This window comes from Manacus vitellinus, unplaced genomic scaffold (assembly GCF_001715985.3).
Source record: "Manacus vitellinus isolate BGI_N305 unplaced genomic scaffold, ASM171598v3 scaffold_8_pilon, whole genome shotgun sequence".
Taxonomy (NCBI): domain Eukaryota; kingdom Metazoa; phylum Chordata; class Aves; order Passeriformes; family Pipridae; genus Manacus; species Manacus vitellinus.
In genome coordinates, this window is record NW_021940864.1 from 4,120,239 (window position 1) to 4,145,664 (window position 25,426).

General features: G+C 45.9%; 2 protein-coding genes across 9 annotated transcripts in view; one reads left to right on the top strand and one right to left on the bottom strand.

The window, feature by feature from the left end:
* CDC42BPA (CDC42 binding protein kinase alpha) overlaps positions 1-5,610 on the top strand; it is a 186,699-nt gene extending 181,089 nt beyond the window's left edge. For all 8 annotated transcript variants that reach the window (XM_018085099.3, XM_029965181.1, XM_029965182.1 and 5 more), the window contains one exon: positions 714-5,610. In XM_018085099.3, coding sequence (XP_017940588.1) covers positions 714-845 — 132 coding nt within the window. In that variant the 3' untranslated portion in view covers positions 846-5,610. The remainder of the gene's footprint in view (positions 1-713) is intronic.
* A 2,909-nt stretch (positions 5,611-8,519) lies between these two features.
* The window catches only part of COQ8A (coenzyme Q8A), a 34,966-nt gene continuing 18,059 nt past the window's right edge, over positions 8,520-25,426 (bottom strand). Inside the window, exons 6-15 of the mRNA XM_008934802.3 lie at positions 22,871-22,993; positions 18,736-18,821; positions 17,517-17,657; positions 16,224-16,305; positions 14,709-14,802; positions 13,730-13,871; positions 12,044-12,151; positions 11,226-11,291; positions 10,365-10,451; positions 8,520-9,919 (exon numbers count right to left, since the gene is read on the bottom strand). Coding sequence (XP_008933050.1) covers positions 9,626-9,919; positions 10,365-10,451; positions 11,226-11,291; positions 12,044-12,151; positions 13,730-13,871; positions 14,709-14,802; positions 16,224-16,305; positions 17,517-17,657; positions 18,736-18,821; positions 22,871-22,993 — 1,223 coding nt within the window. The 3' untranslated portion in view covers positions 8,520-9,625. The remainder of the gene's footprint in view (positions 9,920-10,364; positions 10,452-11,225; positions 11,292-12,043; positions 12,152-13,729; positions 13,872-14,708; positions 14,803-16,223; positions 16,306-17,516; positions 17,658-18,735; positions 18,822-22,870; positions 22,994-25,426) is intronic.

Here is a 25,426-nt window from a genome sequence, read left to right on the forward strand (position 1 = left end):
TTCTGTTCTGTGCAGTTGAGACTATTGTTATGATAGGACTGAAATCCTGCCCAGTGCTAAACTCAGTCCCTCCCAAGACTATTTTACATGGACAGGTCCAATCTGAAGCAAAACTTCCCCAACCCACCAAGAAGTGTGAAAATTAGAGATCACAGACTTTTTATGGTACTCAATATATCCTGCCAGTTGCAGCTGGAAAGCAACTGTCAGCCCAAATTCAAGCTCAGACAGAGTTGTATTCTACTGTACTCTGGAAGGTCCAACTGGGTAACTTGATAGGATGCTTTTGATTGATATCCTGGGTGTGACATAGAAGAGTTAGCTGTGATGAGACCTGTACCACAAAGATTTCTCAGTTTAGTGCAAGAGCATCTCAGATCATAATCTGTGAAAAGGCAAGAATTGCTGTAGCTGCACAGGCAACGTGAAGTTGCACACTCTGCTGACCAAGCAGCCCTTGGCAACACACAGACTGCCAGAATCTCAGCAGTGCTGTGTTCTTATGCCTGCTGAAAGTGGAGTGATGGGCCACTTACTCTTGTGTCTCCCTGAACCAGGAAATTTTGAGAAGAAAAATCCCTCAGTATTTTTGGACACAAGCAAAATCCGCAGAGGCCTATGAATCCAGCCACCTGTTGCTCAGACACCCTCAGTCACTCTCAAACTTGCTATCCTCTTACTTACTGGTGTTCTTGTGTGTCTTTGGACTGCAGGACTCTGACTCTCCAAGACACTCTACAGCATCAAACAGCTCCAACCTCAGCAGTCCTCCCAGCCCCATCTCTCCTCACAAGACCAAGAGTCTCTCCCTGGAGAGCTCTGACCACGTGAGTTGGGACTCATGAACTGCTTCAGCATTCAGATTTGACATCACATCAGCTTGCTGTCCCCATGGCTGTCCCCTTCACTTGCTCCAGTTCTCACCTTCATCATCCTAACCCTCCACATTCCCTGTCTGAAAGTGATCTGGGAGTGGGGTACAGAGGAAGGTAAAAGCTGGTCGTCTTCAGCACCATGCGGCACTGCCTCACCCTCCCTTCCCCAGATTTGACAGCAGCAAATGAGCAGAGCTAGGGTGTTGGTAAATATCAGATGCTGTAGATTTGTATTAGTATTGGTTTCATTTTTGTGGTTACAGCTGCTTCATTTTTAAAGACATATTTATCCCACTCCCACTTCCCAAAAGGTAGTGTAAGTAGACCAGACCAGTATCAATAAGAGAAAATTCAGAGGGATTTTGTTTTCATACAATAGCTCATTGTACTGTACAAAAGTAGCACAGAGACCCCTTCCCCTGCATGGGGAATGATCAGTATGTCAGAGGCACATAAAAGCTTTCAGCCACCACGTTTGAATGTCAATCTGATTGTCGCCAGCAAATCCTTATTGATTAAAATGATGCATATTTTACTACAGTACAGAGTTTAAATAAATACGCAGATGTTAGAGTAAAATACGTATGTATATATTCAAAGAAAAAAAAGCATTGTGTATGCAGCAGAAGATGGATGCTTATTTAAGAGAGCCTTTAATTTAAGATTTGTGTTGTCCCTGTTTTCATGCTCAGTAATATACAGACTCGGAGGCCTGGACTAAAACCTTCCGCAGGACAGAATTTCTGTTTGCGCAGCGCTCGCTGCACTGCCGGGAGAGGCCCCTGCAGTGCTTTCACAACATTTCTTTATTTCTGGTCATAGCCTAACTGAAGCTGCAATTCCTACTTTCGTGTTAGTCCCCATCCTTTGCAAAAATGACAACAATTGGAAGCAACCCCCTGCCCCGACAGCCAAGGGCCCCCCGGTCAGCCTGGCAGCTGCTCTGGTTTCATGCGTTGTTCTAGCTGTGCAGCTGGAGCCTTGCAGCATGCTACAGGAGAGGTCCTTCAGGCAGCAAGGAAGTTCAATGCAGCAGGATTCAGCAGGAAAACTGTTTCCCTGGGTCAGCCTTTGAGCAGGTTTAACTCGGAAGAGAGCAATCTTCCACATCTCCTTGACCATCCTTAAACAGAAAACTGTTGCTGTTGTTACCAAATACTAGACACTAACACACATCAGCCAAATGAGTGCCCTTAGCCCAAAGCTGGTCCTGGCTGGCTTTGCTGTCACTGTAGCAATGAAGAACCTTGAAGACTGACCTCACACTGTTCACACTGTGGTAGTCGGAGATGCCTAGTGACCCAAAACTGCCACGCTGGCAAGGTTGGTTTTCTTCTCCCTCCCTACTTGTGCTGTGGGTTTGTGCAATTTGCCGTTGTTTCTATGTGCTCACCTGCTCTTTGGTTCCAAAAGCAGGGCAGGTTGGAGGGCAGAAAGTATTGCTGTGGAAGACAGAGCCCTCTGAAGTTGCAAAAATAAATAAAAAGCTGAAGCTGGTCACGCAGTCAACAGAATAAAATGAAAAACTGATGTACAAATGGATGGTAAGAGGAAGATGTCTCTTCTCTTTAGCTAGCAGGACTGACGTGTTCTTCATTTGGGAGTGTGTTCAAATGAGCCTCTCTTCTCAGTAGTATTTGTTGCCGACTTTATACTATGACCATACTCGAACAGGCAAGGGCTTTTTGTATTTAGAATACTGGGGTTTGTGGGTTTCGGAAACTTGTTATTGCTCTTATTAAGCCATTCCATATTCTTGCAGTCAGCAGTTATGTAGTGTTCCGCCCACATAGAGGTGTTTGGAGTTTTCCAGTTTCTGTTTTCCCTAATAGAACTTATAGGTAAGTTCAAACCATGTACAGTAATTTCCAGGTATGATCTAAGTGTGATATAGGGAACAAGACACAGATCATCTAATCCGTTTAATCATACTGGGTCTCCTAGGTAAGATTTCTCTTCCACTCTCAATCAAGAGGTTTGTCCAAGTTTAAGCTCATTCAATGTTATTTTGGGACAGGAATTCAAGAAATTGTTGTAGAAACCATCATATCAAAAGCCTGTCTCTCTCCTTTTTGGTATTTCAGAGTAGCAAGCTGGTTGTGTTGTTTGTTTTCACTTCAAAGCTACTACTTTTGCAAGCCTGGCATTTGAAATTAAAAGCTTTAGCAAACAGCTAAGCACTTGAAAGTAATTCCTCCCAGAAAAGTTTATGTATTTCTGAGGGACAGATAGGCAGGGCGTTATTGGCATTATTAAAATTCCACATCAGCTTCTTTTTAAAGGCTGCATATTGCTTCAAGTATAGCCACTGCTTTTTCCCCACAATTCCCTTGTTTTGGTGAAGCATGTCCACACTTTTCAGAGCCTTTGCAGACTAGTTTGTATTTACTGTATGTTGTATTTAAACGATAATCTTATTCTGATGTTGAGAGAAGGCATTTAAACAGCAGTCACTGAAGACAGAGCAGCCTGCGTGACAGTCCCCTGAGAGAGGGTCACAGGATCTTTTTTTGTGGATTTTTTTTTGCAGTTGTGCTAAAGCTCTATCTGAAAATGGAACCCAAAGAGCCACGACACAGCAAACAATTAAATCAAGTAAACCCCAGTGTTTACTCCATTACAGTGCCTGCAATCTATTGATATCAAAACCTGACATTTTCAGGCAGAGTGTAGGTCAGCTGTGTTACAACACTAAGCTCCAGAGGATGAGAGCTCCACAGGCCTACGCTGTTTGTACACTACAATTTCTAAGCCTTGGCAGTCTCCTTTAGGATTACTGTATTTAATGATTACTTTGGTACTGTACATTTTTATACGCATCTGTCCAAAAGAGAAACAGCAACTGTTCTCTCAGTTGAAAAGCAAATGACCACATCACTTATTAGAAAAAATTGTCCTAGGACTTACATAGTTTTATATATTTGGGGACCATTTGACTACAGACTCAATTCTAAACCACACTCATCTTCTTTTCGTTGGTATGCATACTGCAGCTGAGCTTTTTTTTAAATACTCATTGGGCTAGGAAAAGTAACTTGGTCATTTGAACTGTAGGACTCTTGACTGGTATCTCCGAGACAGCTGTCTCCTGAGGTTTGATGTTTGCTCCTTTGCACTGTAGCACTGCTTCAACTTCACGGTTTGAGGGCTGCATTTTGTTCAGGGAGCTTAAAATCTCCCACTGCTACAAGACTGTAGCTCTTGTTCTCTGTACACAGTATGTATCTAGATGATTTTTTTCCTTCTGGCTGAGACTGAAGGTGTTTGTTTGCATTTCTGACAGTGCTTAAAGAGATGGGTTGTTGGGTTTTTGCATTTTTTTTTCCTCTTTTGATGGCAACAAGGATCTGAACCCAGATTCAGGCAGCTACTAAGGATTCCAGGTTATAGAATGGAATAAGTTTGGTAAATAGTTTTCCCCTGCACGTGTGCACACACAGATATGTGGCTTCCTTCCACATTTCATAAACCCAAAAGCAGGGTTATAGTACTCTCTTCTCTCTTGCCTTTGGCCTGTAGAAGACAACTGGTGGTTTGAAAAAAACATTCCTGAGGCTGTGGTGAAGTAGTTGCTTCTTTTCCCCTCCAGTAGTTGCTGTGGCTTGTTATGAATGTGCATTTTGCCCATTTAAATGAGTTTCAAAACTGAGTCAGGAATGTTCTCTCTTTGATTTGATTCTGATAAAATTACAAGCCAGGTGTGTTATTCTCAGGTATATGGCAGAGGGAAATTAAGGGTCTTGTCATACCAAAAAAGTCCAAAAATCATAGTTTATTTATAGAAATGAAGTTTAACGGGTTCATAGCATGTGTCAGCCTTTCAAAACAGAACAGTTGAATCATTAACACAGAAACAGATTCTGGCACCGTGTTGTCTTGCATGGCCAGACCCTGAATGACAGGACAAACATGCTCTTGGGTGGAAAAAGGGTTTCTTTTCCATTTTATGAATACTGTTTAATTTTAAATGAATGCATTAAGGGTAAAATTTATTACAGTGCAAGTATCCACAGCTCCTGAGCCTCTTAGTCTGAGAATCAAAGTGGCACAGGGTAACTCCTGCTGTGGGTTCTTTTGTTAATATGAGTCAGTTCCATGGAGGGACTGGGACAACTTCCTGCACTAACACAAAATGCACTCTTCTGTGCACTTTGTGTTCACACTTTATTTGATAAACACCCCTAGAAACCGCTCTGCTGCAGGCTTTCCTATCTGAATTCCAACTCTACTTTCTCATTCCAGCTGCAGCTCAGTAAAACCTGTTTTGATTCTGCATTTAAAATTAAAGTCTCATCCACAGGGAAGAAATCCACAAACAAGCCAGTGTTGGTATTTCAGAGCAATTATACCTGCCTTTTTATGTATGACAGTTTCATATCATTTATTTTTAAAATACGTTTTTTAGGTTTTTCATTGTAATATTATTGTACAGTTTTGCATGGCATAGATGTAATCACTTTTGTTTTAGAGTATAAAAGCTGACAAGTGTGCGTGTGGGGGAAAGATTCTGCTTTTTGCCTCTTCTCACTCTTTTGTTTAATGCCCTCAATGTTGTAGGGGACATTGTAAGAGATTCTCTGCTACAGAACAATGATGTAGATTCTTTTGCACAGAAATATTTAAGGTGGAAAAGTCAACAATGTAAAAATGACTTACCACCAATATTTTATGTTGGTAACACACTTAATATTAACCTACTTTGATGTACTGCAATAAAACAGGGAACTGTTAGAAATGCAGATGTTTTGTCTTTTTTTCCTACCTCCCCCTGTTAAGCTTTGAGGAGGAAATGGAAAGGGGAATAATGGTGTTCTTGAAGATAAAATCAGCGTGTTGTAACACTTCTGCACAAGTGCACAGTGGGAAGAAAAGGAATACGTGAGAAAATAGATTTACCTTTAACAGTTTTCAGACAAAGTAACCAGATCCTTTTGTAAAATACAAAAGTGAAGTCACCTTATACTTTGCTATACTGAACTTGATCAACTATAATTTTCTTGACCTTTATCTTAGGTCATCTGTGATGACCTAAAAAATAGGTAGTTTTATAATTGTAGTCAGTGTTTCTGATGTTCCTCCTTCATTTGTAGTTACACATCAAATGGTTCAGCCATCCTAGTGTTAGAGGCTGTATTCTTAGTTCTGAGCTACCACCATCAAATTGACTTTCATACATTTTTAAGTAACCTGTCAAGTTCTGTGTGTGCCCTGACCCTTTCACATCATTCACCACTTCCTCAGCCTGGAATTTTCTCTGCATCAGCAATGGTTACTACATCTTCCTCTTCATTCATTACCCTGTTGGTATAATGTTGGAAATGGCCTCATTGTGCCAGGGGAGGTTTACATATTAGGAAAAGTTTCTTCGCAGAAAGGCCTGTGAAGTATTGGAACAGGCTGCCCAGGGAAGTACGTGGTGGAGTCACCATCCCTGAAGTGTTCCAAAAAATGTGTGAGTGGCACTTGAGGACATGGTTCAGTGGTGAACATGGTGGTGCTACATTGATGGTTGGACTTGATGATCTTAGAAGTCTTTTCCAACCTTAATGACTTGTGGTAAGTCCTAGCTTTGATCACATGCTGTCACCCCCCCACAGCAGAAATACAGGACTGTGCTGTTACTGATCCCTGCCAGCCTCACAGCCTGGGCATTCTCCCATTATCAAGGACTACCAGCAACTGCCTCCAGGAACAGTCACCACAATTCCCACTTCTTCCGTGGCCACAGGCTACCCCTACTCCTGTCCCTCTGCTTCAGTCAGAATTATTACTTCCTCAGCCCCTCATTCGAGCTTATGTGGATCTAAGCCCCTTTAGTCCACTGCAGGTCTCTCCTGGCTGCTGTAGCTCTGGGAAATACCATGTTCCCTGTGCTCTGACTTTTCACAGAGTGCATTAGTTCTGAGTTCCCAGACTAAAGAAAGAAGGTAGGAAAATCACTGCTATCACATGTAGCCTGAATCTTGATTCTTTAGAATGGAAAAGCATTGTCTTCAGAGAAGCAGCTTTAATCTCCAGCTTGCCCTATGGAATAAAGAACTGGATGTTTCTAGAACAGAAGCTTGCTGCAGCACAGAAAAGTCCACATCCTCAACCTACATGTGTGGTTCAAGCAAATGCACTGGCGGGCACAGAGCAAGCAGTGATCAAGTGTTCTTGCTCACTGTAAAATGTCAAGGCTTCTTTGACTGGAAGCCAGAGCACAGTGTTTCTAGCTCACGTTTTCTGCACGGCTGTTACACTGACACACAATTCCTCATGTCACAAATCTCTCTGGACAAAGCCATAGCCATTATTTATGCTTTGAGAGCGCACACTAAAGGCCAGGAGCATTAGGGACAGGGAGCTCTAATTAGCTCTCCTAATAAAGCAACATCTTAGCTTCTGCTAGTTGCTACCCTTTCAGCAAATGCAAAACAACTGCACTGTTCAGCGTGACGTTATTCCTAAACACAGTTTGTCTCTCAGGAAGGGAAATGTTTGCCAAGAGCTGAATGCTGTTGCCCCAGCATGGTATACAGAAGCTCTGTGCTCACGTGAACAAGTGCATACCAGTCTCACCTAGTAGTGCTTACTGGAAAAGTGACCTGTAATCCTTGAGTTATTCTGCCTTCTTTGCAAGTTCTCTGGACATACTGACCCTGAATCTTCAGTTTCAGAATTTGCTTTTTAAAAAACTGATAAGGGAATTAGATGAGGTGAGCTTCAGAGCAAAGTATAAACTTTAACATAAGCATTTAACATCTCAAACAATTCTACTGTTTTTACAGCTGCAAGGTCTAGATGCAAAGGAGGAAAACCAAACCATGTCTATGAGACCTCAAAACAACAAGGAAAGTTACTGAAACAGTGTACACTTATAAACAGCTTGATGCAAAACTATTACTTCAGTGAACAGCAGAGTTAATCTTCTCAAAAGGTTAGGAATAACCTGACTAGTATTTTGAATTAAAGAGCACTGGATCTTGCTCAACCAAGTCTTAAATGAAGTGGTTCATATGTTTACGATCTTGAAATAAAGGTAATACAATAACTTGTTTTCCTATTTCTCAGAGGTCCCTCCTAAGAGAGACCATTTGTTCACTTACCTGCTCTTTACCTCTGGATGCATGAGCTGTCAGAATTTCTTATGTATTGAGGTTTAAGATCATACAACCTCTGCATTCCTGGGCTGCATTAACTGAGTAGGATCAGCTGAGCCTGCTGCTATGTACCTGGCACTTGCCAGATGAGGGTACCTGCCTTACTAGCCTCAGGTAAGCCTCAACTCCACCAGCCTCTCCTTCACAAGCGGAGGAAAGGCAAAGAGACCTGTGCTCAGGAGACTAACAGAAGAATTAGAACAAAAGAAAATAAGAAAACAAGTAAATTACCAGGGATTTTCATGGCCAGACTGATGTTTTCTGACTCTTGGTAAACTTGTCACTATCACAGCACTAGTGACACAGCTCCAATGGAAAGATGAAGGCATAAACAGGCCACAGGTTTAGCCTTGCCAAGGCTAGTTCCAAGCCTTTGAGCAAACAACAGCAACGAGGAGACTTGGGAGCTGCTTCATTTGCTCAGCTCCTGTTTATCCCACGGAACAGAACGCGGTTCACCTGGCTGTTCATTACCACACCAGAAGAAGAAAGAACCACAGGGCAGGAGGCCACCGCACAAGCACTTGTTTATTGACATCGGAAGTCGTACAGGTACAGGCTTTGTACAAAAACCTAAGGAAGTAAATTTCCTAGCTTGACTCCAATAGTTTAAAACTGTGCGTCTGGTTTTAACTGTGTGACATTTCAGCTACTAAAGCTGGAACTGCTCATGAGAGACGACATGTTCATCTGCCTTGCTGTAAGTTCTGCGTTACAGGGAAGCAGAGACAGACGAGGTTCTTGGTTAGGAGTCCAGCAAGCAGTTGGTATCAGCTGTAGCTTATCTAACTTGCCCTCAGGAAAGCTGATATCTACCAGACAGTGAAGAATCCCACTAACTGTGCTCAGATATAGCTCTGTTGGATACATGTTTGACTCCCAGAACTGAGACGGGTTGTGAGAGTGTGTACGTGTGTGTGTTTAAAAGAGACTGGCACTCAATTCTCGGATTTTTAAAATATTTCCTATGTTTAGCCTGCAAGTCAAAAAGAGGCAGAAAGCATAAAACTTCATCCTACTTACACACACACCCCTTGCATTAAATCAATGTCAGTAAAATCCAGGAGGGTTCTTAGACTGCCACCACTTGATTTACAAAAATGGGGGGGAGGTGCTGAATGTGTCTGTGGTAGGGAACACCTTAGTATTTCCATCTATAATTCACAGTATGAAATCTACTTGAATTCCACCTCAGCTTGAAAGGGAGAAGTTTTTTAAAAAACAATTTGTGGAGAATTACAAATAGGTTTCAATATCAAATTCTGCTCTTGTCCTCCTTCCCCTGCTTGTTGTAAAACCCAATCAATATGCAGCCACCATCACAACGTTAAAAATGCATTCAAGGTAGTCAGCTGGTGCCTTGAAACAGCACAGAAGCACTCAAAGAGTTTCCTGCAAGCTGCGGGCTGTACTGGCAGTCAGTGTAGGACAGACACAGCATGAAAGAACAGCTTTGTCCTCGTGAAACACACACTTGGCTTCCAGGGCACAGGCTGCTGCATCTCAAGAGGATGGAGAGCTGGGGTGCAACACTTGGGAGGCTACAACGCTCTCTGCAAGGCTCAGCTGCGCCTGGCCCTCAGAACAGGGCATGTTAGTTCATTCCTACTACTCCTCTGCCTTCTTGCCCCTACTGCTCCAATATTTGCTATATGCCTCTTGGAACATGTTTTTGCAGGGAATTTTGGCCTTCAGTTTGGTGCAGATCAGGAAAGAGCCCCCCATCTTCCGATGCAGAGAGTAGGTCTCCTCTGGTGGGGGGACAAGCCGATGCTTCAGCATGACTGGGATTAAACCGTGGATCTTTTCAGTGGTGCTTTGGTTGCCGAAATCAAAAGGTTCATCAGATGCAAAAGCCTCTCCCAGGATGAGGACAGCATTTAAGTGGGCATCTTCCATTTCCTGCCCAAAAGGAAAGAGGCATAAATAACATCATTAACCACCAGGGAGGAAAAGAAATGGTAATGCTATCAGCAGCAGCTCAGAGAGAGAACTAGCCATGCCTATGACAAAGGTAACCTCCAGCCCCCAGTTTGGAGCAGTTAAACCTTCCAGGAGACCATCCACTCAGCCATGAAATTTCTGGGGCTGTCATCACCTGCAGAGTCTTGCTGGGGAAGAAAAGGAAGGACAGTGGGTCTGGGGCTAGCTGTATCCTCATTACTCTTCTTGCTCCCAAAAGGAAGTGAGACCAAAAGCCAAATCATTTTTATCCTCTTTCATCCTTATCAGTGGGGCTTTTGGACTGACATTGGCTTTTACCATATCAAGAAATCTGGGGAAGTTCACAGACCTACAACAACCTTATCTGTGGCCAATGCTAACATCAGATCCTTCTGCTCCATACCTTGATTTCATAGCCAGTGAGGAATTTCATTTCAATGGACTTCTTCAGTACTCTCTCTCTGTTCATGTCAGCAGCTGCCTTGATTACCTGAATAGGAGGAAAATACTTTCAGGAGAACTAGGACATGACTGAAAAACATTCTGAGTACAGGACTACTACACAGGCCACAGGTACACATTAACACATGCTGCCTACTTGCTTCCTTACCTCTGCCCTCATCTTCAGGGGTCTCTGCATGTTGGCCAGGCTAAGAGCTACTGGCAAAAAGATACAGCTGATGGCTCTTCCCAGTAGGGCAACACAGAGCCCAGAGAACGTAAGGGACAGCAAAAAAGCTTCACAAATCAGTCAGCCCTTTCCCCAGTGAAATAGCAGAGACAACTGTGAGATGCTTTAGGTGACAGCTGTGGGCTGCAGCAGGTCAAGACAATTGTCAAGTGCAGAACGTGGTGATCACAAAGGAAGCACGTATGACTTCACATCAGTACGTGTCTGTAAGCAAGCTAGAAATCACAGGAAGGGGCAGGCAGCAGAGCAAGCAATCCCTGCAAAGCCTCATATAAAAATCACAGAATTCTGAGTGCTCTGATACACCCTGCTGCCTGAGTCTCACAGTAAGCAACACTGCAGTTCATGTTTGTCATGCAATGTGAACACCCAAACCCAGAGGGCCAGCAGCTTGCAGCAGATATGCAGACAGCAATGCTAAAGGATGAAAGAGGAACCGAGATCTCTCTCTTGCCTCCAGCCCTGTTCTCTCCACACCCAAAGTGTATCTCCACATACAAAGTGATACAGCTAACAGATACGAGTATTTGCAAAATCAGGTGCAGCACTCTAAGACACAGTGCAAGTCCTCACCTCTATGTAAACATCTGTGAACTTCTTATCAAACCCTCGTGTTGCTCCGAAGTCCAGCAGGGCCACCTGCAAATGGAGAAACCCATCATACCAGTCAACCACTGTTGTAGGGTCTGATCTTTAGAATGTTCCTGATGTCTTCAGGAGACTCAGCTGGCTCTCCCAGCCAGCTTTCCCAGTACTTCCCTCTGCAGCTCAGCTGCCCCGACTCCATTATTCCCTGACTGCAGCCCGGACAGCTGTGCTGGCACATGGCCAAGGAATGGGCAATGCCCACGGAATAGGCAATGCCCACACTGTCCCACCTGCTCTGCTGGTAACTCCACTCAGGCTTTCTGTCCAGGGACAGAGCAGCACAGAAGCTTTTCCCAGCACTTTCCAACACAGACCTCAGGAATGAACAAGCAATTCCTTCTGCCCTGCAGGGCACAGAGGCAGCCAAACCAACAAGCAGGACATCTGCAATTGCTACCCTTCCAGCACAGCACAAGACAAGAGCATTCAACTAAAGAGTCCTGGGCTCAGGTGTGTCCTGGTAGAGTGCTGCCAGCTGCAACTTCTCACTGGCCACCTTCAAAACAAACCCTGAGGCTAAGGAAGTAGCTGTGATGGGAGCTAAGGCCAAAGACAGGCAGCCAAGGTTACACCTACCCAGACCAAGCCACGGCAAGTGGCAAAGGGCAGGTTTCCCTGTCTGCCTCAAGGACAGGAATCTAAGAGAATCTCAATAAGGGCTCATTAAACTCTGGGAATGGAGAATAATCAAAAGCTGGTGAAAAAGCCCTTGTACAGGCAGAACTGCAGCTGCTTGGGCTTACCTTGTGCAACTGTGGGTCATAGAAGAAGTTGGACCAGTTTGGGTCAGTCTGCATGTACCGGAACTCAAACAGCTCCCGCAGACACAGGACCAGGATGTTGTGACAGATCTTGAAAAACAAGGAAAGAAAGAAACCAGTCAGAAGGGCAGCAAGCCCTACTCACACATATAACTTGCAACAGGGATCACATCACCACATGGGCAGGAACAATCTGCTCTATGCTGCAGAACTCCTGCAGAGTGCTGAAGGAGCACCTCTCAGCAACTCCCAGCCCACACCTGCCACAGGATATCCTTAGCAGCCAGCACAGATGCCATGCAAGTTTCACATCAGCTTGAGCTGTAGTTTGTATCAGCCCCTGGATGTGCCTCCAGAGAAGCTGGTACCCTGTAGCTGGCAGCTGAGAACAGCAGCCTCCAGTACTGATCCAACTGCACGTGTCCTGGTCCTGCCTTTTAACTTCTCTGCATTGACTGTGCACTTGGGTGTTGCAAGAATGGGAATCTTGCATGATATACAGACCCACCATGTACTCCTCAGCCAGGTCTTCTCCTGGGCTCGACACTGACCCAGCTCAAGGGAGGAGCAAGCAAACCTACACCTCGGGATTGACGGGCATGGGGAAGCAAGAGTAGCAGTCCTTCAGGAGCCCACTGCTGAATTACATACTACAGCAAGCTTTTATGGACAATAGTTATGCTGGATCCTGCTCAGCAGAATTGCCAGCCTCATTCTGCCCTTCTTCAGCTTCTGCAAAGCTGAGTGAAACATATTCTAGAGGGAAGGAGGAGAGCACCAAATGCCAGCCAGACCCTGCTCCAGGACACTGCCATTTGGGTCAGAAGGCAGAGGGTCAGCCAGGCCAGTAGCTTATAGGAAAGAAGGACTGGTCCTGCAGCAAACCCCCCCCCCTCACAGCCTTTTAAAATCAGTCCTGGTGATACAGCTCATTGGAGGGGACAGTCCCAAAGAACAGGCAGTCACCTCAAATCTAATGGGACACAGATCTGTTTATCTAGACGAACATACTCCGCCCTCTTCCCCACTGACTTGCTAACAGCTGACAGCTCACACAAAGAAACACACACACACACACCCCAAATACCAGAACAGTTATTTCTGCTACTAGAACAGCTGCTTGTCCCACAGCCCTCCAATCCCTTGCTATATTTCAGCACCAACGCCTACCCATCCCCACATCCCTGCTCCTGTTTACTGAGAGGTACTTTTCCAGCAGCCCTGTGCAGCACAGGTCAGTCCCACAGGAGGAGATGACACCCAACTGCTTGCACTGAGATGATTCTGCACTCCTGCCCAAAAGAACAGCTGCACAAGACCCCTTTCCCCTTGGTGACAATCCTTCCCAAACTTAAAGTCATCAGAAACAGGGCATCATGCAGCTAAGCTACCTCCCCTTCAGCTGCCCTTGCCATTCACCCCCTCCAATCCCTCCCTGCTGAATGCTGGTGCCTGCAAGGCCCAGATCAGCTTGGAGAGACCCCATTGTCACTGCCACAGTTCCTAAAAAGAAGTCTTCCTAGAGGCTCCAGACAGTCCCTGACTCTGGCCCTGCTTTGTCCTGCTCAGGGTTTGCCCTGCCACGAAGCGTCCCCTGGTTTGCCAGTCCCCAGGCAGGCCAAGCTCACTGCTCCGAGCGAGGGCAAAAGCACAACCTGCCCACATTACCTCATTTCGAATCTCCTGGCTCAGCCCTACAGCTTGATCCAAGGGAAAGCCAGATACCAGCTCTGTGGTCAGGACGTGCTTGCTGCACAGCTCGTCTATTACTCTTGGGACATAGAAGAAGGGGTCATCCTTCAGCAGCTCCCTAGGGATAGATGAAGAAGAAATGGTTAGGAGCCCTGATAGCAGACAGATCCCTCAGCAACACCTCACACAGCCCTTCACCAGCCTCTCCCCACACCCTTGATGGGGCTGCCAGGATATGTTTTCCTCAGCAGTTACAGTAGGGATCAAGTCAGCAGAAAACATGCCAGTGACTTGCAGCTGCTGCCAGCTCCTGAGGTCATGTCTCCTGCCAGAGCAGTGATATTAGGAGGGCTCCAGGCTGGTACATCAAGGGGCACTGGGCTCTTTTGCTCACCCCACTTGGCTTCAGGGCCAGACTACACACATGGAATAAATGGGCTTTGCCAAGGGGAACAATGCCACAGGGGCAGTTCTGCAGCAGGACAGGAAAGGTGCCCAGCCTCCAGCAGCTCCCCATCATCCAGCCACCATGTAAAAACAATCCAGGCCCCACTGCTACAGCAAGCCAAGGGAGCAGGCAGTACTAGTGGTAGTAGTTACTGTAAGAGAGCTGAACTGAAAAACCTCCTATTTTTTTCTAAAGGATGGGAGAAGTTCACAACAGGCTGGCATAAGTGCACACAGAACAGCACTGCAACCCGGCCTCAGGGGTTACTGCAGCACCTTCACATATGGCAAAACAGACAGGCTTGCATTGGAGGAGAGAGGATATGCTATCACATTTCAGCTGACAAGGTAGTAATTCCAGGGGACAGCCCAGGCCACAAACACACACCCTTCTCCTGAGCCACCAGGGCACGCATTCATCTCCCCACCATCCCTGAAGTTCAGCAACCCCTCCTGCGTTTCTCACACACACAGACAGGTGGAGTTGAAGGCAATGGTGTGAACATACTGGAATTTCCTTGCACAGGCAGCTTCTCTCAGGTAGTCACACTCCAGGGCCAACTCTCTGCTCACGACTTCGATCAAGTGCTCAGGGAACAAACCTGAAGGTCAAACAAGCAGAAGAGAGAGCAGACTTAGAGAAAAGGACCCCCTCAGGCTACATTTTCCAGAGCTGCACCTGAGGAGCAACTGCTATCCAGCCAGCTCTAAGCTGAAGAGTACAGGAAACCTGAAAGAGCCAAAGCATATTTCCATCTAACTACAGGTTCTGCAGTAATCCCAGGCCAAGGTTACACAGCTGATCCTAAGTCAAGGTATGTCCACACCACTGTCCTTGTGCAGCAGAGCTCCATCCTCCCCCAGCTCCCACCCCACAGCCCAAGCTGTCCATTCGTGCTATTGGCATGGCTGTGCAGAGGCACACACCAAGGAGTAGAAGCACCCAAACACCAGCCTGGGCAAAAGCAACAAAAAAAAGACTCAAATCCATATCTGCCTACAACTGGAAGCAGGCACTGCCAGGCAGAAACAGTCAGCATGACTAATACAGTGAACTGCAGCAGCAGCACGTAGCCAGGGCCTGAGTTGCCAAGTCCAGTCTTCTTACTCTCCAAGTTGGAAAACCAATCTACCTCTTGGGACAGACAGCTGGGGCTGCAGCAGCCTCTGTAGGGCCCTTCCCAGCCACCAGAGAGAACAGACTCCGATTTTGTCAGCACCCAGACTGATTTTAAAGCAGCATTTGTACAGTCCCAGTAAGATTTACAGCTGCTGCAGGCAGGTATTTGGAAAAAGGAGTAGTTAAGTCCTGCATTCCCTGTGGGAAAAGGGACTTATCCATGTGCTGGGACACTGAGCAAGTTCCAAGTCTGCCAGTTCTCCACAACTGTGACTGGAAAGAATAGAGAACAACTAAGAAGAGTAGAGAATAGCAGGCATGGAGGGCTACAAGAAAACTGGAGAAGTATGAGTTCTACCAAACGTACTAGCAAATAACGGGGACAAAGCAAGACTACCTAACCTGAACAACTGCCTGTGCTTCATGGCTAGAAAGCCATCAAAAGTGAATATCCCCAGGCACATTATGCTTTGCCAAGAAACCCTATCGGTCCTTTGCTATAGAGAGCACACAGAGACAAGTGCACATTACTCTGGCAAGTATGTGCCCGTGTGGCTGGGAAAAACAACACAGGTGCACTCCCACCCCACCAAGTCGACACTGGATAAGGCACATGCCCAGCAAAGGCAGCAACAGCTCTGCAGCAGGAGAGGGGAGCAGAACATGGTTCCTCAAGTTGGCCCTGCACCCTCTGCCTAAATCCACTACCTCTCCTGCTTTCTGCAGGAAATCTGCTCCTGGGCAGACTTAGTAATTCTTAAGTCATTTCTCTCATTTCCTTGAGGCTGTTTCTGCCCTCCAGTCTTTGGAGACACACATGCAATGCACTGTTTGAAATGGGTTGGCAGAACTCAAACTGCACCAGTGGGAATACAGGGTCTGCCAGGCTCTGTGTCTTTTTACCTTCAGGGAGAATATTGCTCATGCTCAGCACAGCCATCAGGTTGTTAACATCACTGTTGATGCTCTGGGCAACTCCAGGGTACTGTGGGACAGAATGGGACAGAGAGGTGGTGAGACTAGATGACCTGGTTGTACAGGGCAAGATACACACATCTTCCAGCTGATCCACTGACCCCCACACCACAGCCACCTGCAGCCTGGCACTGAGCCAGGGCACACCTGAGCCACACATCTCTCCTCTAAAAGCTTATTTAAAGCCCAGCATCTGAACCAGGGGACAGAGAGACAGGCTAAGATGCAGCTCCTTGCAATCAGAATGGCTTGTTCAGATCCTCCTAGAGGAACTCTTCCAACACGTGACAGGTTCTCAGACACAAGGTCCCATGACAGCTACGGCAGTCGGGCATTTCCCTACCACAGCAACACCACTGACAGCCCCACTGTTCCATTCACAGCAGCAGGGCAGTGAGGCTGAACCACTCCTGGCAAAAGTGCCTCCTCTGTTCTCACCTTATATGTCAAGAAGGAAATGAGCCTCCACTGATGGGAAGAGGAATGTCTGCTGATGCCAGAGGGTTCAGTTTCTGCTGCTGTTACCTTGGCCTAACTTCAGAGACTACTTTGGACACAAGTGGCTAGAGAAGACACCAGTACTCATTCATACTGTTTCTAAAGTCTCCCTGCTTTACAAAAAATCCACCAACTAGATGACCAACTTTGCCTCGGATATTGCTCAAGTCAGCAAGGGACCTCACTCTCTTGGATTATAAACCATACTGCACAAGGAGTTTTAGCTCTAGAACTTATTTTTGTTGGAAATAGCCACCTGAGGTTGCTGCCAGCTTTAGTGTGAGTGGGTGAATATCCTCCTGCATTGTCAGACTGCCACTGCTCAACAGTCAGTGCCTGCATGTGACTTAAAACTTCTTTAACCTTTGGGCTGTGGCCAGAAAGGGACATGAGGCATGCACACATCCCAGAAAGAGGACTGACCTATGGAGCAGGTAGGACCCTCACATACAGCCCAAAAAGTACAAGCAGTCCCTCACCACCATTATCGCCATGCTGCAGTGACACACCTATGAGATGTCTCCTGCTCATCTGGACTCAAGAGAGTGGCTTGAGCTGCAAAACCTTTCCTGTCTTTCCCATCTGCTTGCACCAGGTAAGGTATTGCTGAACCCACATTTTCACTTGCACTAAAACATTTCTTATTTTGTTCAGCAGTACACAGGCATCTCCCCGCGCTTCTATGGTCTCAAACAAGAGACAAGGCTGGTCTGTAAAGCCCACCTGGATTTTCATGGCAACTTCTTTCCCATTTTTCAAGCGTGCCAGGTGAACCTGACCAATTGAAGCAGCAGCAAAGGGACGTTCTTCAAAGGACTCCAGTTTATCCCTCCAGTTGGGGCCAAGATCGTTGTTCAGAGTTTTCTACAAATAAAAAAAAGCATCAGGGTATGGGAAGCAAAACTTTAAGACTTTCACTATTGGAAATCACGTTCCTCTAAAGTGACTCACACAGCCTACAGTAGTTCTGAGTACCTATACCCTGCTTCCTACATCATCTTCCCTGCCTCAGCGCTGCACACTAAGGCAAGGAAGTGGTCTAGCCAGCAATGCTTCCCCAGCACTAAACAGATGCCAATCAGATCTCTGGCATAAAGGACAGAGATCTTGAACACAAACACCACTGCCTTAGCAATACAAACATCCCCTTTTTGGTGCCACTTGTTATCTTCCAGCAAATGAGCAAGGAGTTAGCTATTTCTCCTCTATCGTCATGCTGCCAAGCTGAACAGAAGCAATCCAGGCATGCAAGAATAACTCTCTAAGGCAATATTGACAATTAAACATCACAGCCTGCTTTAACAGCTTTTTTGCTACCTTGCCAGACTGCCATATTTAAGTTCTGGCACTGCTCAGTGTCTTTCAGAAGATAAGTAGTGCTGGCAATTCCTTTTGCAGCACCCTTCACATCTTAATTTAGAGAGGGAAGTAGAGAAAGAACATGTACATTGGGAAAAGCAACTTGGTTTGCTTCATTCTGGCTCTTCTTGATGGTGGGTTACACTTAAGCAAAACAGTAAGGATAAAGTTGCTGTTAATTTTCCATCAGACTACAGCTTGTAAGTCTGTTTCTAAAATGGGATGTAGGCATTTGCAGACACTGGCTTAACACCCATTAGAAAGACAAGATGAAACCGAAGAGGAGGCTACACTCACCAAGACCCTATAATCATATTTGTGTGCAACATCCTGTTCCATCAGAATTAGTCTCAGGACATAAACTCCCACATTTTTCCCCTCTGCCTAGAGCTGAGCTTCAATGTTTTGGAGAGAAAAGGCAACACGTAATTGAGAGAAGGAATCAGGTGCTAGCCACAACTGAAAATATGCAACATTATTGAAAGAATACTCTTACCACCTCTCTTTCTAGGGTATGTCATGGGTGACATTTATTCTGTCATTGTCCCTTCTCCCCTGATAAGCAGTAAGGAATATTCCTCACCATCATCTGCTTTATTGGCATGAAGTCAGCACTCTGACGTACACGCTCGAAAATCCTCTGGAGATGGGGGTTGATGAAGGCATCATCTGCCAAGGGAAAAGCACACCCAGTCAGTGCAGGCATTGCATTCTCCAGCTCTTCAGCACACAAAGAAACATGCACCTGCATTTGGACAAGTCCGGCTGTCCTGCCCCCAAGCACACCCTAGTGAAGGTTTTGGAAGTAATTCTAGTTCAGAAACTCTCCATACCCAGAAATACCCAGAAACAGCACCTGAGGTGCTCCTCCTAAGGCATCACACCTTTAGAAATGAGCTAAACAAGTCTGTGCACAAGTAGCAAAAAAAGAAAAAAGCTCCTCCTTCCTTTTCACTCTTTCAAAAAAGAGCGTATTACCCAAATTATTACCCAATATTATGTATTACCCAAACAACTCCTAAGCCACTGTCCTGCTGCAGCAGGAGAGAGTTTTTGTGCATTCCCTCATACTCAAAGTATGAATATTCTAGAAAACATGCTGAGAAACTTTTTATGTTTTGAAATCAAGCCTTCTTAGTCTAGCGGCACTGCCAAGAGCAGTGGGCAGTTCTGCACAGCACAGAGGCTTTTGGGGTAGTGGAGGTTGCACAAACCCGAGAGCAGAGTGCTCTGCACAAGCCTCTGTCACCCACCAGCCCATCTTCTTGCTGGCAGCAGTACAGCATTCAGGTCTAGGAGAGGCTACTGCGTCATGGAAACACAGATCACAGATGGAATCCCCTGGAGAGTCATCCCAACACCCCAAGGTTCCTGATGTGGTTTAATCCAGTTCATTTTAAGGGGGCAGCAGCTTCTCCAGAAAGCTGTGCAGCGGCAAAACACCAGTTACACAAGTACTGAACTCTTGGAGAGATCAGGATTCAGCATCTGCTACTGTAAACAACTACCCAAATGAAGAGCAGCTACAAGTGGGCAGAAGAAAACATAGCCAACCCAAAAATTTTAAGTGTGAGAAGGAGCAAATATTTTCACTCTTAAGAAAGAGGAGGGGTAGGAGCATCTTGAAAGATTAGTCCTCTGCTTGAGCGCAGGTTTCTACAACAGCTCAGAAAAAAACTACCCATTCCAGAAAACTTTTCATTTCATAAAGGATTATGGAGGAATTAAGATTTATCTGCTGCTCTCCCACCACTGGAAGAGTCCAGGCAATTGGCCTTAATCCTGAGAACTCAACCTGCACATTGGGCTTGTGACATTCAAATAAAACTCTATCAATCCTCTCCATTTACAGATGCATGAACAACCATAAGTCTATCCCAGGAAACGAGAAACAAACAGTGACCTTAAGAGTACTGTCCTGGGAATAGGAGTGGAAAGGAATGGATAGAAAAAGATACATAATGCAGACACATCACATTAACACTCAGCACTGTTTAGAAATTCCCACTGAAGCCACAGCAGCACTCAAAAGTACTAAAAAACCCGTACTGTGGAACCAACAGAGGCTTTTAAGAGGAGCTCCTGTTCCATCACTGCAAGTCAGACATCAGCAGGCTTTGCAGGAACAGTGAGTAAAGCTCCTGTTGTGACGCTATAAACCCCCAAGGAGGTGAGACACAGCATTTGCGTGTGCATTCCAAACACCAAAAGAAACACCTGCTCTGTCATTGATGGTGCATCACTGCCAAGCCTCTGAACACTATGAAAACTGTTCTCAGGGGTACGGGAAAGTATTAACTGTCATGCTGTAACCTGCATGTAACCTGCATGTCCGAGGATGACTGGGCAGAAAGAGAATGGACCTCACTAAGAGTGACTCAGGCTCCCAAAAGCTGTTTGTATTGAGGTATCAGGGCCTGCAACAAGCATTTAGGATCAACATCTGTTATTTTGCTTATTGCTGACATCCAAAAACCTCACATGGGACTTCAACCCCTAGTTTAAGAAGGTACCCTTAACTGGGGCTGCTTGACCACCACCACTTTGTTCACGAGCACACCACCAAACAGCCAAGAAACCTGCAAGTCCAGGTTGACTGTACAGAAACTCGGCAGCAATGTCAAAAAATCAGTCGTGCTGCGGAAGCAACTCTGACAAACCAAGGCTTACAACACGCTGATGAATAAGGTTCTACGTCTTTGTGGTAAACTGATGAGGCCTTACTGGAACGAAACACGAAGCAAGAGTCAAGGCAGGGCACTCTCAGCTGGTAAATGCAGCTGCCTTTCCAACATCTCCCAGAGCATACACACCAGACAGGATGATCTGGGGCCTTCGGCATCTTTGCTGTTCATGACGTTCAGGGATGTGGGTCCCTAACAAATCCACTGACTCCCACAAGCAAACAGTCAGGGGTTTTAAGGACAGAGCTTTGTGACTTGTGCTCAGCTGCAGGGGGCCTCTGCACTCAATTAACACCCAGTCCTGTTGAGAGAAGCAGTGAATTCAAACTCACCAGGCCACAGAGAAACCCATGAAGTGGCAGGAACTGCATGAAACCCTCCTGTCCAAACAGCCAGCCCAAGAAATGGATACTCTGCACTGTTGATGGTGTCAAATTTATTTCACCACAGCTGTCCCTCAGCAAGGCTACAGGGGCTTGTGTTCTCGCCAGGCACAGCTCCACACACTTGGCACAAGAGTCAAACGAGGGCTGGGTACAACCACTGAGGTTGGTGTAAGTCTGTTCTTGACACCAAAGTGAAATCAATCAGCAAGTATTTGACACTCCTGCCAGAGCTCAGAAACATTAGGAGACAGCAGGCAAGTAACAAAACCCCAGAGCATTTCTACTCCTCAGAGCCAGCCTTTCACAGCTACTCCCTCTGCACTCACATCCAAGCCCAGGGCAGCTGTGACTAAGCTTGGGCACACATCAGCAGCAACTCCGTAGTGTCCTAAGAATCTGAAATTAATCCCACCCATGGCAGACAAGTTTAACTTCAGAGGTGATTTGCAGGCATGGCTCACTCAGCCACATACCAGAGACACTGGAAAGCAAGGAGCACATGAGCTCCTCCTGGATCTGCACTGTGAGCCATCAGTCTTTGGCACCTGGCAGTTTCTAGAGGGTGAGAAAACAGCATGTGGGTGGCAGCCTTTGACACAGAAGCTGATGCCTCCCACCTAGCTTTGTTCATGTGTCCATCAGCCTGGCACACACCTAAACCAAGTGATTAGCAAATGAAATGCCACAATCAGGGCTCTCTGGAACAGGGAGCTGGTCTTGCTTTATTGGTGAGCCCAAGTTACTTAATACACTAGATCCAGCCTCATCAGTGAACACCTACAAAAATTCAATTAGAAGGACAAACCAAGCAAACCAAGTATTTCAAACACTCAGACATTGACTCAATTTCAATGACATCTTGAAAGCTATTCCAGACAAGTCTTACAGCTATTTTTGGCTGGTTATTCCTTTCCCTATCAAATTGGGCAGGAAGGCAAACTGTGGAAAAGTACAGCTAAGGTCTGATTTCAGCACATCTGCCATCTCCCAGGAGCAACCTAACAGTTCAGTGCAGACACTGACATCACTCACTCCTTCACCTGTGGTCACTGACTTCAGAGCCCAATGGGATAAATACCAGTTTGAAGCCTCCTCAAGATGAAAACAAGTGTTTTACACCTGGTAAGATTATCACCTGTACTGGCTTTTCCAGTAAAGCTTCAGTGCCCACAAAGCATGTAAACCACAAACAGGTGGCCGGTTTTCAATAATGGGAGAGCAGTGGGGTATAACTTTGACTACTTTCCATGAACAAAGAACAGGATCACATTCTTACCATCCTCCTCCCTTTTAGCAGGACACCTGTGAGTAGAGTGAGTAGAGATACAGCTCTGCTTCTCAACAATTGCTTGTAACATAGACACTAAAATTCAGAGACAGTGTCACCTTGCTCTCAACCAATTCCAGCTAAGTACCTGACACAACAGGGACATCGGGGAAATAGTTACAGTATATAGTGCATGCATCTAGTTACTTCATACTGGGATTAGATGGAACTCAAGTATATATCCATCACTGCTCTCACATAAGAAAGGCACTTGTCCAGCCTCTCCATATTCACTTGACACTGACTGATGGCAGACAGCTGATCATGTGTCACAGCTGGCAGTACTAAGGAGGATAGCTGAGGACCTGTGCTAACACTTACCTTGAATGCTTAACATCTGTCCCAGCTTCAGTGCCGCTCCCCGGACCTTGCACAAGGTCCTCACGATTCTTTCTGCATTGGCCTCTGACAGGAATGGGCTAGAATCCATCACCGCTTTCTTTCCTGAGGGCAAGGAGAGAAAGAGCATGAATGAAGAACACCCTTATCTTGGCAAGCCCACTTCATGGTGTTAGCCCACATTCAGAAGGAAATTTGCCCTTCCCCAGAGAAATCAAACTAGGACTACACTGAGTGCCTTCACAGCAACCGATGGGCACAGACTGAAGTTGTACACGTGTCTTGTGACAACTTTAACATTGTTGGCTTGAAGTCCAAGAGCAGCAAGTTACAGCTTCTAAGAATGTCTGTGCTGCAACTGTCCAGGATCCTGTGCAGATGTTGGTGCTTGAGCTCACTGTACCAGCTAGCTCAGCCTAAAAGACTATGTAAGGGTGTCCTGAGTCCCACATCATGGGCTGCAGCACAGCCACAGAAGGGCAGTAGGAGTGAGTCACAGCAAGGGAGAATCCTCAAAAGCTTTGGCAGCACACTGGCACAGACCAAGAATGTGCTGGAATTTCTTAAGGTGGAAGCTTGCACAGAACAAGGCAGGCATCAAGGCAAGCATAAAATATACATACTTGAACACACACATTCCTGTCCCCAAGAATGGGTAAAGTCTGATGTCTGAGAGGCTCAGAGTGGTCACTGCAGCCATCTACACAGCAGTGCCACGGTTCCAAGTATGTGACACGAGGTTTATGTGGCATAAGAAGCACTTCCCCTCCACTCTTTTTTTTTTTTTAATTTTTATTAAGGGAGAGGGAAGGAGACCATGATTCCATTTTGTGGTCCCTTTGGGAGAAGCAACCCAGAACTACTTCTCCAGGGCCATGCCCAGTAGAGCAGGGAAAGAGGGGGCAGTCAGGCACCCGCCAACCACTTCTCTTGGCACTGCAGATCAGCTCCTAAGGATGAAGAGCCAAGCAGGAGGAAGGTCAGGCCTTGCAGATGGGCTGCAAAGCCCACAGCTAGTACACTGATCTTGCAGCTACATCACTGTTTTCAGCACTTTAGAGGAAAGGGTACTAAGGACAGAATGGCTGAAGCCCCCATAAACAACGAGTAAGGCCCAAAAAGGCAAAGGAGATGAAAATAGCCCTGAAGATCTCAGGCAGATGGAAATTACTGGTGTGTCATGTACTGACTAGAGCAGCCAGAGATCCTCTCCATCTCCAGGTAGCTCTCAGGAAGGTACACAGAGGGAGCTTAGACTGGCCAGGGGACAGGAAAAATAACAAAGAGCCAGACAGAAGTGGTCCCTTCTAAACTCTGGTAACTCAGACAACTTGGTACCACTTCCCTGAGGTGCCAAACATGTTACTGATCTGACAGACACCCTTCAGTCCCTGCAAATAGCCAGAATGCTTACAGACTTTCCCTACACAAGTGATTCCACAGAACTCTCTACTGGTGCCAAGCCCTGCCCTTCAGCCCTCCTCCCTTTCACCTGTTTTGTGGGATAGCAACAAGATGACACTGCATGTAGGACATCTGTCTGTACAAATCCTGGTCCTAAGTCAATAATGTACACAAAAAGGAGAGAGGAATAAAATCAACAGGAATACACAGGACAACTATGCTGCTCTAGAGAGCAAGATGCAGAGGCAGGAGGAGTCCAGAATTCACTACTTGCATCACACACAGCAATCCTCAGAGCACATTTTGCTCTGGATCCTGGATGTAAGGAGTCTGAGAGACTGAACAGGTAGAGTGCCCAGAGCAGAGGGATCTGGCTTTGCCCAGCTTTGAAAAGCTGTCTCTGAAGAGTGAAGTGTTGAAGGCATCTAACAGAGCTCTGATTCTTAATGATCCCATCTTAACTGTCCTATCAGGAAAACTGTGTCCTTAGCAATGCTGAAGCAAACCTCTGCATGAGATGACAAGCAGGAGCTAGGGAAAGTACTGGATCAAAGCCTTACCTTGCTTCATACCAATGCACACAAAAACATCCTCCTTTGAGTCAGCAGCAGAATAAAGGAGTTAGTTAATGATTAAAGTCACCTCCACAAGCCAATGAACCTTGACAATTTTAAAAGAGTCTTATCAGAGAAAGAGCCAAATACAGGCACTCCCAATCCTCTTTTCTTGGCATGCTTCTCATTGAAGTCAAGCCCCCAGGGGCAATACCTGATCACCAGGCAGCCCAACAGCACATGAGCAACTCTTGTTTATGTACTTTGCCACAAGTGGGGCATGAACAAGATGGTGATCTGGAAGCAAGAGCCAAAAGCAGAACTATGTACATGGCAAGCAAAGAGAAAACAGACATAGGCTTCCAAAGATGAGTGGAAAGGAAGTGGGGATAAAATTCACCACAAGTTCATGAAAAAATATGCCCATTTTCAGTAAGTTAGCATTTTTTGCAAAGATGGCTGGCACTTTTTGATGCCTCAAATTATTTCCTCCCCATCTTCAGATCACAAAGCTGGTTTCACCTATTTCATCAGGGAAAGAAAAAAAGGCAAAGAGAAGTTACATACAAGCTGTGGCAAC